Consider the following 14,490-nt stretch of genomic DNA (forward strand, 5'->3'; position numbering starts at 1 on the left):
GTCACAGTGTGTTTACTTAGGTAGTGTTAAACCAAGGAGTGTGGTCATTGAATGTATATTGAGTGTCTGTGATGGAGGTTTGAGGAATGTCAGAAGGTGTAAATCTGCGGGGGAAGAGGGTAGTTCACTGAGGTGTCTGCCCAGGACAATGGGTCAGGATCCAAGGAGGAGCCCATTGGACTTCAGCCAATCGTGGAGCTGATCGATAGGTTGAGGAATGTAACTCTGGGTGGGCAAAGGAGCTGTTTGTCCCCTGAGAGAATCAGACTTCCTTCGTACCATGGGGCAGATACATCAATCTGTCCTGTGGTATGAACGGGGTCTCATATTTCTTGAAATATTTTACTATCGATAGTGTAATTTGGTTTGTGATTGTTTTGGCTTCTGTTAACAATATTAAATACTTTTGATTTTGACCTGGACCTGCTGACTCCTGCCCTGCTTGCTGATGGAACAAAGAGTGCAAGGGTGGGGGCTGCTGCTTCTTCTCCTCAGTGGCCTTCTTCTCCTCTATGGCCTTCTTCCCCTCTGTTTGAGAAATTTCTGAATATTACACTTTATCCTAAAGCTGTGAATCAAATAAACGGCTCAGCAGCTGAATGAGGAAGGTGCCAACCGGTATCCATGGTGAAGGATGTTCATGTTCACGTTCCAGTTAAAAACATTTAACCTGTTCATGCGCTCCACGGCCATGTGTGAACATTACGGTGACACTCCAAAGTGAATGGCCACTTGGAAAAGAGTTCATCAGAGATTCAAGATCTGTGTTAGACCTACACCACTGTCCGGTCCCCTCGACCTGTAGGGGTCTGTGAACTAGACCAGTGGTTCTCAACTGGTCTGGCTGCGAGACCCACCATCACCCCTTAATGACAAGCCTCGACCCAAATGTTCTACTTCTCAAATGTATTTAATGAAAAGATGGTGCAGTTTGAACCTCAGCTGAAGATGTCCTCTGCAGTCGTAGTAGTAGGGAGCTCTCTTGTTCATGTCAGTCCCCGTCCCACACGTTTCACGTAAACCAGTAAAACTGATTTGTTTATGTCTGTAGATTCGTCCATTTGTAATGCAAAATGACCGCTTGCCTTATTTCGAGCTGTGGTCTGTTGTTTGATGTCATCCGACATGTCTTCAATTCGCCTACTTATAGTGTCATTTGACAGAGGAATAGTTTTCAGTTCATCTGCTGCGGATTGATCCAACACGTCCATGTCCATGGCTACAGGTAAGTAAAACACTTTTGTGATGTCCTCGGGTCTTCAAGTCATCTTCAAAAGTACTCAACAGGTTTATCTTTGAGAGAAGAGTGTTTTGTTTCAGTTTTGACGGCTTCATGCTTTCTTGTGCCAGAACCAGAGGTTTTTGTCCTCTTTTGTTGTCAATGTAAGAAAACCCATCTCTCATGTAGTCGGTGTCATACTTGCGTTTCGCTCAATTATCAAGAAAACAAACTTTGTGGGTGTTCTTCTATACTGTGAAATGGGTGTCTATTAGCATTACAAGGCATTCACGCCAAATACTGTTAAGGAGTGTGAATAACTCCGCTGCATAAAAAAATCCCCTTCAAAATAAAAGCACAGGATTTTTCTTTTTTTTTTAATTCAGGCAAAGGCCCGCGACCCACTGAAAACGGATCCGCGTCCCACTTTTGGGTCGCGGACCCACCAGTTGAGAATCACTGAAATAGACATTCAGTCACATTTTCACAAATAGAGGAATAAACTGACTAATTAGAGCAGAAATGGGCTACGTCTTTTCATGTCCCAAATGAGATTACTGCTGCTCCACTTCAACCGCAGAGCATGTGTGAATGTCAGCTGCAGTTCTGTCGCATTGAACGGATCATCTGTCAGTCCAAGTTCAAAGCTGATAGTGAAGCCATAGCACAGGCGCTGAAGGGCCCTCTTCACCTCGCTACTTTTTCTTATGCTAATTTTTCCTCATTGCTAATTCAAATATCCATAATGTAAGTCCCACCACTTCCCCTGTAATGAAAGGACAAAACAAAAAAGTTTGCTATGAATTTACATTCATTCTTAAAACATACATAAATGAGCCAGTGTGGATTTAATGATAACCATGGAGAATTTTTATTTTTTTTAGATAATTTAATTTGACATCTATCACAAACTTCTTTCTTTTCTTCTCTTTGTAGCACATCCTATGTATCTATTCAGAGACAATATGGGGCGTTGCTCTTACAATATGACAAGAGAAGACAATGTTGCCCTTTAAAGCTAAACTTCAATCAACGATAACTTGTCATATCCAAATTTTAACATTATCCTGTGTCACACAAGGTACATCTGTTTGCATTTGTAAATCAATATGAGTGATGGTTGAGATGGCTAGTAAAGAATGTATGTTACTTATGGCTATATATAATGGCTAGTTATGACCGTAAATCTATTTGGTCTCTAGTTATGATGTTCCTCAGTTAGCTTACTTTTGCTCTCAAAATGCAAGAGAACATTACCATTATACGTGAGCGGTTAAAACTTGCAGTTCTGAAAGTTAAATTGCACACCTTTAAGGCAATGTGTATGTCTTTTTTTTGTATTATATCTTATCCGATTACTTGATTATTTGATGGAACAATCGGTAGAATACTCAATTACTGCAATAATCGACAGCAGCGGTCTTGTCAGTGTCATTGTTTGAGAAAACCACCGTTCACAACGATGTACCACTCGAAGTAACAATCCAAAAGAGTTGACTGAGAGACACACACTTCAACAAATAGGTTTTATTGACTTTTTTTCCAAAATACTGAAAGAAAGCCACTGCACTGCACATACTGTAAAATCACAGCCAATCATCAGAGCGCATTGCTTAGATCTGAAAACATCAACCAAAACATCATCTTGCTGCAGATAAAGCCACTTTAAGAAATCAATACATTTGAAAATCAGTGATTACAGATTGTGTAAAACAACAAACCAGCAGCTCTCCAGGGCTAAATAATGACTTAGAATTAGACACACACACTTACACTTGCAGGACCAAGAGAGATATACAATGCTAGGATCAGCCAATTCACACGTTGTAATCATCCAATGCAATTATCCTTTATAATAACAGTCTTTTCAAAGTGTCTTTTCAAGTGTGCAGAAATAAGTGGGTGAGTCACTGTGCTCTGTGCCAATATTATAGAAATAATTCAAAAATTGTCATTCAACTGTTGTCCCTTCAGAAGCTGTCAGAGACTTCTTAACCATAGAGGAAATTTTACTTGAATTGCATTTCCTTGTTTGTGTGTACTCTTCTTTCATATAGACAACTCTCTGTAAGCAATGCACACGTACCCACACACACACCCACACACATCCAGGCGTATAGAAACTAAAGACTTTATAATTACTTCATCACCAAATGAATTCTCTCTCTCTCTCTCTCTCTCTCTCTCCTCTCTCTCTCTCTCTCTCTCTCTCTCTCTCTCTCTCTCTCTCTCTCTCCTCTCTCTCTCTCTCCTCTCTCTCTCCTCTCTCTCTCCTCTCTCTCTCTCTCTCTCTCTCTCTCTCTCTCTCTCTCTCTCTCTCTCTCTCTCTCTACATATTAGGAGAATGATGGAGAGCTTGTCATTGGTACACAGGTGAAACAATTCCACTTTAAGAATCTATCGTCACTTCAGCATCGTGTAGCTTTGTAAGAAAAGAAAGCAGTTATTGTCCTTTTGGTGTGAACTTTCTTTTCTTGTAATCGATCATATAATTATGTGCAATTGTAAAAGAGGCTGCTAGACAAACCCACAGAGGATTATCACCAACTCTGCGCTTCCTCTCAATTCCATGGAGCGTTTTTTGAAATATTTCAGCTAATTGTTTTTCGGTTTACCAACCACAAACTCAGCTTTCAGTCAGAGACGGCTGCTCTGATGAACCCACTGCATATCCAGCACCACCAACAGACAGAAAACAAGCTACAGACGCTAAACATGTTGGAACATTTAAAGAACTTTAGATACACCCAACGTCATCAAAAATATGCGCACGCATGTTTTCAACAGAAGTGGCATTTTGCTCCAGCCAATCGAGACGAGTTAAGACACGCTAAGTTTCTCCACCAGTTACTTGTATATATGTGGACACTAAATATTGGACCACTTGCTAATGTATTCTATCCACTCACTGACAGCTCATGGATCATTGGTGGTTAATGTTCTTGCAAAGCTGTTGCACTCTGCCGTACTTTGGTTGCCAAACTGCGTGCGCACACTTACCCGAGTCATCATCGCTTACAAAGTGTGAAAGGCTCTATAGGATGATATGTCATTGTTGCGATTACAGCTTGTTATGCTCAAAACAATCATTCAATTTTTCCTAAATTCATAATAAGTCTGCAAATGTTTTTACGCTATTTATTGTCATTTAACATCAGCTACATTCACATAGCACATTTTATAAAAGCTAAAGTATCCTGTAAATAAATTAGAAGAATTTCTGCTCACTCAATAGTAATGAAGCAAACTTATGGGAACATAAAAACACAAATATATTTTGTGTACTAATTATAATTACGTCAAAAGCAAACTAGGTTCAGCAAGATCAGTGTAGGCATGCAGTGCATTTTAGAAATTCCAGAAAAAAAAGAGAAAAAAAACAAACAATCCAATCATAACGTACATACACTTACACTGTACTTCATCATTTACAGTAACTATAATAATGACAGAGAAAGGAACAAAAACAGGTTTACATGCAGAGAGCTTCATTCGTACTTTTCTTAATTTCCCTTCGGAATAATAGCTTCAGAGTTCACATTTAACCGACAAGCTGCTAACTAGATAACAAGTTATTTACACTCACTTTCTTACATTAAAGATAATGCCAGGCAGCTAATACCACTCAATACATCATAGTCAAATGTGCATGCTAAGGTGCTAAGGTATTGGAATGACTGTGTTGTCATCAGTTAAAGTTGGAGCTGATTTATGGGACAAGTTGACTGAAGCAAATCCTTGCTAATGCCTAACTATTTTGAAATACTTTTGTTATAGTTGTGCTGTTGTTAAACGCAGCCCCCATTGACTTCATTTCATCAAGACTTTTTTTCTGTTCTTTGATTCTCCGTTCAAGAAATTCCAGGTAACACGTGGTCAGTTCCTTTAAACTGAATAAAACATGCTAAGCTAGGCCTGGATTACTGTGCTGGGATTTATTGTCAATCTTCTCCCTTTATCCTTGGTAAGATAGCAAAAAAATCTAAGTGTTCTTTTCAAAGATTTGTTCCCTGTAATGAAATGCTATGAAGCATGCATATAAAGATCAACTCTCAATGCAGCAGAAAAAAAAGGAACTGGTAGTTCAATGTGGATCTCTATGTCCTGAGATGAGGCTTTTATCCCGACTAAAGGACTGATAATGAGCTCTCTAGCTGCGCTAAGGTCAGAGGCAAAGGAGTGCAAATGATATAAAATGTCAAGAAAAAATGCACTCCTTAGCTGTACAGTATGGTTCTTAACACGTACGTTGTCTTTGTCAGTGAGGATAAGCAGTGGAAAAACATCTCAGACCAAGTATCAGTTCTTAGTTGTACATATTGGATGTCTTTGGAATGCATGGGAGTTGAAGTAGAATTACATATCTGGCCAAAATTTTATGTGTTTAATGTGTTAGCATTCTGACAACAATACAGTTCAGGAGGAAACACCTAACATCTTTTTTTTATATTTTGGAAAAAAATATCAAAAGTCTAGTTTACACATGTCAGGTTTATCCATATACAGGAGCAAATAAAAGAGCACGACGCCAGTCAGTGTCTCCATGTTTTCCACACTCATTAAAGAGGACTACGTGTTAACACCTAACGTTAAATCAGCAGACTAACTCTGAACTATACACAGGAATGTCAATGCATGATCAGGGTGTATACTAAATGATGGTTCTAATTCCTTCAGTTTTTGGTGTTAATGATGTTGATGATAATACACATAATGATTATGTTGATTATTTAATGGACTTTTATACAGATCAGTATTTTAGATTTCTAAATCGCATATCTGGCTTAAGGCTAAAAAACAACAACATTGCCATGTTTGTTAAAAATACTCCTGCAAAGGAAGACTATGTCTCCAGAAAGTCACATTATGTCCCTCTCAAGGGATTCAGAATTCACCAACAAAGTAACTTGGCAAGTCATTTTGAACAAGCAACAAAAAAAAAAAAAAAAAAAAGACCAAAAATGAGGAGTTTCATGCACAGCCGTCTTAATGCATGGGCTTACTGGTGACATAAAAAGGGCCCACAAGGCTTGGGGGGGGGAAACGGATAAAATACAATTTGCACAGAGAAAACCAAAAAGTCCTGCTTGATATGTGCAGTAGGTCTACTCCAGACTGAACAGGACAGAGGGCTCTGGGCTACGAGATGTGTGTGAAGACGCGACGACAGTAGGGCTTCTTTCTGGGACACAACCTGCCAGCTGAATATTGGACTGAGATCTGTTTGTCATACTGACTGACTGAATGAAGAGTGACACAAAGAGACACTCAACTCATTACACACACACCACACACACACACACACACACACACACACACACACACACACACACACACACACACACACACACACACACACACACACACACACACACAGTAAGCGATGCAGCACTCAGTCCTTGTCCCAGTCCAAAAGTCAAGTTGTTATATCACGAAATATTCTACTTCAATCCCTATTTGTTGGCGTTTAGCCTAATGAACAAATTTTCACAATTGGTTCATAATGATTACATGATTTGCATTTTGTGCAGCAACAGATTCAACCACAGTCATGAGAGATTGTTGACGCAGGGATCGATGCGTTGCTGAGGTTTGCGCAGGTTGGACGTGGCAATGGTTAAGTCCTGATGGTTCTTGGGGGAGGGCCTTGAAAAAAAAAAAAAAAAAGTCTTACCCCCCCCCCCCACCCCCCCCACCCCCCCACCCCCCAAAGCCCATGGTACTTTAATGAGGCCTTTACCTCAGGTTTGGATTCTTAGAGCAGTCCTTTGTAGTCATATATGATCACTATGTGTTCCAAATAAAAACAGAAACGTCACAATATACAGTTAATTACCCCCCCTACCTAGCCTTTAACACTGTTTGGTAAACTACAAAATCTTCTAAACAGAATTGTCTTGATCTACGCTCAAGTATGAGTCAGTGACTGCTATTGTACCACTAGAGGAATAGAAAGTGTGTTTCTTTTAAACCGTCTCTGAACAATGAATCCTAGGTGACTGGAGGATGCGTGATGGATTAGAAAACATGAGCACAGTCATAGAATGTGTGCTTTTAATTAGAAATGTTAATGTTAAAATATCATTATGCCTTCCTTTTTATCCACGTGTGTAGAGTCTGTGCAAGATATGTGATTGGACTAATTTGAATTACAGTCTTTTCAAAGAGCAAATTATTCATTTTTCGTTGTATATACACTTGAATTTCTAATATCTGAAGGTCTCGGTTCAGAACGAGATTCAGATTGTGTATTTTTGAAGAGTAAAATCAGCCTCTTTTCTACAAACGCTAATTCATTTATGAGCCAACATTTTGACGTGCAATTTTGAACAGATTTAGTGACGGAAGAAATAATTTCCATACGACAGTATAAACAGGCCATTTACTTATGATCTTTCATCTATTCCCTGTGATCTCAGTGGTCAAGGCGAAATCTACCACTTTGAAATCATAAAATAAACGCTCATGGTTCTTAGTTTTGACCGAAATCGGATCCTGCCCATGATCAATCCACTGGATAGATAGTTTTGTTTTTTTTCGCATTGAATTCTAATGTTGCCTTCAAATCTATAGATATCCTATAATGTGGCGATACAGAAGTTTACATGCTCTCCTGCTTATCGTGTGTTGCAAGTCTGTCTGCTAAATAAACTGTAGTATCATCTAATGAAGGCAAAACCAACTCATCACCAGATGGCGTCGTCTCAGCTGGAACCACACCAAAGCTAGTGGCTGGGCTTATGTCGATGGGATGGTCTGCTTTCTTGCCATTGGCTGTTGCCGTCTCCTGATGACCACTTCCATTCTGCTTTGGAGTTACATCAGTGGCAGTATTCAAGAGGTCTCTCCTTGCGTTGTCATTGGTTCCATTGCTATTGGCCTGGGAGCCTCGGGGGTCTCGAATGGTGCCGAAGCCCGTCTGGATCATTGACAGCGTCCTCTGATTTCCCTCTGGCGGTTGGCAGCGGTAAAGCCCACGGAATGCTGAGCGAAACTTCTGAGACATGACATTGTATATCACAGGGTTTATAGCACTGTTGGCATAGATGCATGTCCGACAGAACAGGAGGAACCAGGCATCCAGATAGGGCGTGGACACAAAAGAGTTGATCAAAACTAAAGTCCGGTAGGGCATCCACAGAAGAGCAAATACGATCACCACTACTGCCAGCATCTTCGTCACCTGTAGGGAAGAGCGAGAGGTACAGCCCATTAAAACCCCTTCAAACAGATGTGATAGGAAATATTGTGTAAAAGAAGCCTCTACGGCTGGGTTGCACCAACAAGGATTCATTTTAAACACAATTATGGTTTAACTTTAAAACAAGCTTAAAATTAGGAAATACTGAATTTAAACCAAACCACTAAAACTTTAAACTCCAATATAAAACGATATCCAGTCTAAATTTACACGAGGTTTAACTTTTTTTTTTTTTTTAAATGGCGGCCATTTTGAGAGGGCTTCAAGCTAAATAATCAAGTTCCTCGAGGAAAGTTGAGGGACCGACTCAACATTTGAGCTTGCCGACATGGACGTATCCACCATTGAGGTCCTGACCTCAGTATTTTCTGACTAAAAATAACAACGCCAAGATAAACAAACTTCCTCATCTGACTGCTGTCATTGTTTGTGTATGTGTGTGTGTGTGTGGCAGTGACCTGATGAAGTGGAGGATTGTGTCGGTACTACAAAATATTTACTCAGCACGGTGGTTCTTTCATTTTGTCAACAACTTGAGGAAAGCTGATGCAGCTCATGATTCAGATAACTAGATAGTTTTACTAGCGGACTGCTTGTAGTTCAGTGCTATTCATCCTCAGACCTCATCTGACCGATAGCTCCTGTGGAGTCCCCCTACATTAAACAGTGGCAATGATTACGGCCATTTTCACTTTCACCACCAAATAGCCTCCATGTGTTTTCTTTCTGTAAAAACGAGTGTCATTTAAAGCTCAGCTTTGGGAAGAGAAGAGACGGAGTTAAAAATAAAGAGAGAAGGTGATGGAGATGAGAGAGGAACAGCAGGTACTGCCCACTGTGCCCAGGATACAGGGTTTATTGTTGTTTATATGCAGAAGGTTTTAGTCGGCACACATACATGTCCTCACAGAAACCGATGTACGATGTCACAGTGTCAGTGAGCTCATTCAGGTCTGTAGCAGCAGCCTCAAAAACACTCCAATCAGTGCAGACAAAGCAGGGCTGTAACTCCAGCTTTGCCTCGTTGGTCCATCTCCTCACAGTCTTCATCACAGGCTTTACAGATTTTAGTTCCTGCCTGTAGGTCGGGAGAAGATGAACCAGACAATGATCAGAGAGTCCCAAAGCTGGGGGGGACTGAGCGATATGCATCCTTTATTACAGTGTAGCAGTGGTCCAGTGTGTTTTTGCCCCTGGTGCTACACTTAATATGCTGTCTGTATTTAGGCAGTTCTTTGCTCTGTTAAAGTCCCCAAGAACAATGAGTCTGGATGTTTGTGCTCCGTGTAGGTTATCTGTTCAGCCAGGCGTTGGAGCGCCTCACTAACAGGCCTGAGGTGGGATGTAAACACCGACCGGAATGAACGAGGAGAACTCCCACGGTGAATAAAATGGTTTACAGTCTCTGAAAAAGGGTTTCCAAGTCAGGGCTGCATGATGTCACAGTGTTGAAGCAACACTGTGACATCTGAACACCAACCTTCTTCAATGTAGTAGCAGATTCCGCCTCGTTTTTCACCGATAGCACCGTTTTAGCTAGATGGGAGTCACAGAGACTCTGTCCATGTTTTCTACATGTGTGACACAAACATACGAAACGGCAGCCAACCAAGAGATCCAAAACGGACAGCAAGGCACGTTCAACCTCAAATGGCAAAGCACTGTAGCGTCTCAGAAAGGTGTCCCCACCCTACCGGTCCACTGGCTGGTTTCCATGGTAACGGCGCCGCCATTTTCCCCCTTCCCTCCCCTTCAAGACAGGGGAGGGGAATAGAGCTAGTCAGCCTTTAAGACTCAAGTGATTAGTCTTATCAGTGGCAAATAACACACCTACCCCCTCCCCCTTCCAGACCCTGCAGCCACGTTCCCCAGGTATCATGCCAACGCCTCCTCGCTGCAAAATGCTTTTTGAGATAAGGGTCCCGTGTCCGTAGCCAGTGACAGTCACCTCGGCAGGTAGTTAAAAAAGGATAAACTCATAAACAATAAAGTGTTTAATTGAATATGAAGGAGGCGGGGAAGAGAGCTTTCTAATTATCTCTCCGCTGCCATAATGAGACAGAAAGCATCGGAGTGACATTTTGAATATGCATATTAAGACTGTAATTATGCAGCAGCAGGGTACTTGACTCCGGCATTACAAACAAATCAGAGATTTTTTTTCAGCTTGCAGACTGAATCCAGAAGCCAACGGATGCACTGTTTAGCCCACTGAGCCAAAGAAGTCACATTTAGCATCTGATGCTATCGACTCGCCTGGGGAAACAATGACCACGCTTCCCCATCTGTCCTCCTCAACATGCACTTGAGCAGATCACAAACATGAAGAGACTCTCAGAGATTAAAAACTATACAATCTCACGCCACACTGTATTAATATCTAATCATAAAAGTGCCATTCTTTGGCATACACAAGTTTATCAAACTCGTATCAGATTGAGTTTGCCTATCAAAAGAATAAAAGAGCATGAAGTGCCCATTGAAGAACTGAGAGAGCAAAACCATCTGCGGCATTAAGGAAACTTCAATGTAAATCCTAAATCACATTATGCAAATCTTCTGCTCCTAGATGGAGCCCCTTGAACACACGAGATTAGGATCTTCTCTCTGCTCTCGCAAAAGAGTTCAGTTTCAGCCAGGCCCCCTGTTCATGCAGAGACACTCACAGCGAACACAGTGACACAGAAACAACCTCTGCTAAAGGTTGCATGGGAAGGTAAAGTGTTCGAGACCCATTCAATGAAAGGGTTATCGTGTAATCTGGGATTTTGCACAACCTGCAGATGCAATAAGTCTCAGTTGGAACTTGGGAGAAGTCCTTTTAAGAAGGCATCCAGCAGTACAGAAGGAACAATGTTTTTCTGCAGAGACATTGTTTAAGTGACTATAGCAATTAGAGCACATTCACATCTCAGCTGGGCATAAAACAAAAAGGACAAAACATGAGCAACAGTGTTAGAACATATCTGGTTATTTGATAAAAAAAAAAAAAAAAAAGTCCAAATTACAAGCCTACGCACATTAAAACCTTAAAGCTGCTCAAGTTTAAACAAGTGGATATGAACAGGACTCCAAGGGAAGGCCATCAAATAAAACGATGATTTTCAGTCCACGGAAGCAATTCATTTCACTTAAGGATGATTTCATTTTATTAATATTCTAAATAAATAATGAAAAGCAAAATATTTCACAAAACAATGTATTGGTATTTAAAATTTCTCAACATTTGTAAGTAGTTTTTGTTGTTTGTTGTGCTGTAGCCTACAGACACATTTAATGTAGTTAAAAGTCCAGTTATGAACATGAATTGAAAATGTATTTTAAAAATATGCATCCTCATATTTATTTGCTATCTAAATTTCACATACAATGCCCGTTAGCAGAAGGAGAATGCTTACTTTAAAGACCACAGAAGGGGAGGAGGAGCCCGTTTTGGGTGCATCCCCTCATCCAGTGGAGGAGTCTAGCACTTCTGAAGTTGGCTGTGGTGCGTCTGGCGGAACCTAAGCATTGTCTAGAGCGGCCATGCTCAGCTCCGGCAGCCGCATCACAGCCAGAAAACATGTCGTCATAAATAGCCTGGTCTTCCAGCAGTTCATACCAGGCTTGAAATCGAATAGACCGATGGTTATGTGCACAGCATTTCACTTGAGAAATAAGCTGAAAACGGGTCAGGTATGATATCATGATATGAACGCCACTTGAACGCTTGCCGCAAAATCATTCGTTCACCGGCCTGCAAAGCTTTACATCACAATTTCCAACCAAAGAATGATGCCTCGAGGTATTTCGTTTTGTTCAATTCAAAGTCAGCGGTATAACGATAGTTTGTAAAACATCACATCTTCGCAGATCAATTGGCCGAAAAAAGTAATTCAAAGTCGGCGGGGTCGACCTCAAATTGATAGCTCAAGCCGTTTCCTGTGTAGATTGAACACAATTAATCAATTAGCCCGTTTATGAACTCTGCTAATTCTATTCGTATCCGTCTGTACTGCTGTGCTTCATTGTTACAGAACCACACACACACACACACACACACACACACACACACACACACACCACACACACACACACACACACACACACACACACACACACACACACACACACACACACACACACACACACACACACACACAGAAACTGTAATGGACCTTTGCATTTGACCCTTTAGCATTAGGCTAATTTACGCCCCGTTATTTTTCTACCTGCTTTGAACAGCGTCGAGATAAAAAAGCGCCTTAACTCTACACCTGAACATCTCAACCCTCTCACCTGAGGACAAAAATAGTGTCCTGATCTGACACCCGATCTGAAGTAATTGCTGCCCCACCAATCGATCCATAATAGACACACTTTCTCAAACAACCGCAGCCTAGCACTGGGAATACACAGCAGTGCGGCGATTGCTGTAGCATGTCATTTATTTTTTTTTATTTGGACCCGTGGGTTTCAAATCAAAAAGATGATGAGGAGGAGCTCCTTTTTTCTTCTTGTAAATATAATAACCTTAAGAAGGTTAATGGCCATGCACCTGCTCCAAAGACATAGGGGTCAGCATTTCATCTTCTTCTTCTGGGTCCATACAATCTAAATTTACATTTATGTATTCGGCACAAGGCCAAAACTTATACTTATTTACACTCTTTTGATCATTTTAGTTAGTTTCAAAATGTTTTGAAACATGCAGTACAGTTGAAAGAAATACAGTAAATTTATAGGCCAATCTCTTGTTTATTTTTTTTTTTTTGAATATGGCAATATTTTCAAACAAAAAAAAAAAAAAAATCGATGTATAGTACTATGGCCTTTCAATTACAACTTTTTAAAGAATAAATGAAAATAACTTTGACCTAACCTTTCTGAGTGGCTTATGAAGGTAGAAACTTTCAAGACCGAAACGCCTGAAAGAATACATTCTACATCTGAGAGCACAGAGACAAAAGCAGAAATGCTGCAAGCGTGCAACCCAGGAGAGAGAGAGAGAAAGAGAGAGAGAGAGAGCGAGAGAGAGAGAGAGAGAGAGAGAGAGAGAGCGCTTTCTCAGTAAGAAGGCTCTTTGACTGCTCAGCCTGTGGAAAAGAAGCCATTACCACCACGATTGCCTTCAGGGCTTTGTAACAGCCAGGACAGCGGCTGATAAGAGGCACTTTTCTGAGGCAATAGGGTAGCAAGGGACATCACCACCATGCTGTAAAGAGGGAATCACGGCCTCTGTATTCCCAGCAGATCACACACACACACACACACACGCACACAAAGACGTGACCCGGGGTCAAATGTGACTAAAGCTATCGCACAGCAATTACTCGATAGATAAGACAAGATAAAACAGCAAGAAAGGAGATCGCGGAAGGGGTTAAAATGGGAAAGGGGGGTGGGGTAAATGTTGAATGAGGGTAAAACCTGTTTCCTGGAGGAGAGCGCGCTCTTTGGCCGGGCCTGGCGACCTCCCTTCCCCGTATCCGAGGCGTCCCTGCAGCTCCGACGCAGTGTGGTGGCGCTGGTGTCACTATGGTTGGGCAGAGGGCTGGAGGGAACACAAGAAGCAATGTTAGATGTGTTGGTTGGTCTGGTTTCTTGTTTAAATTAAGATGATAGGAGGTGATAGGGGTGACCGTGGATAAGCGGAGAGCAGGGCTGCCTTTCATCAGTGGGTCGGCGGTTTGATCCCCAGCTCCGGTTCTTCTAGTCTCATGTGAATGTGTCCTTGAGCAAGACACTTAACCCCAAAAATTGCTCCCGTAGCTGCGTCTACGGTGTGTAGATAGATACTGAATTGTAAGTCACTTTGGATAAAAGCGTCTGCTAAATGACCGTAATGTAATGTAATGCTTTTCATTTAGCATGTGCTGTAGGTTTTTTTTAACAGGTCTCGAAATCCAGCAAAAACTAATATAGGTTTCTGAATGCAGACCACAAACCTTTGAGGTAATACTGACCTTGATATTTCATGTCAGCGTATTTCGATCAGTGTTGGTCGGTAAAGGTCATCAACCTCTCAATCTAAAGCAAGCTTTCAACTCTGCAAGCCTAGTAAGAGACATCTTGACTTGTCCCTGGTATG

General features: G+C 41.2%; 1 protein-coding gene across 1 annotated transcript in view; it reads right to left on the reverse strand.

The window, feature by feature from the left end:
• Positions 1–6,939: 6,939 nt before the first annotated feature.
• The window catches only part of trhr2 (thyrotropin releasing hormone receptor 2), a 24,775-nt gene continuing 17,224 nt past the window's right edge, over positions 6,940–14,490 (reverse strand). The window contains exons 5-6 of the mRNA XM_068723991.1: positions 13,830–13,953; positions 6,940–8,402 (exon numbers count right to left, since the gene is read on the reverse strand). Coding sequence (XP_068580092.1) covers positions 7,821–8,402; positions 13,830–13,953 — 706 coding nt within the window. The 3' untranslated portion in view covers positions 6,940–7,820. The remainder of the gene's footprint in view (positions 8,403–13,829; positions 13,954–14,490) is intronic.

This window comes from Cebidichthys violaceus, unplaced genomic scaffold, assembly GCF_023349555.1.
Source record: "Cebidichthys violaceus isolate CVI_PGR_0920_01 unplaced genomic scaffold, fCebVio1.0.p SCAF_3, whole genome shotgun sequence".
In the NCBI taxonomy this organism is placed as follows: Eukaryota; Metazoa; Chordata; class Actinopteri; order Perciformes; family Stichaeidae; genus Cebidichthys; species Cebidichthys violaceus.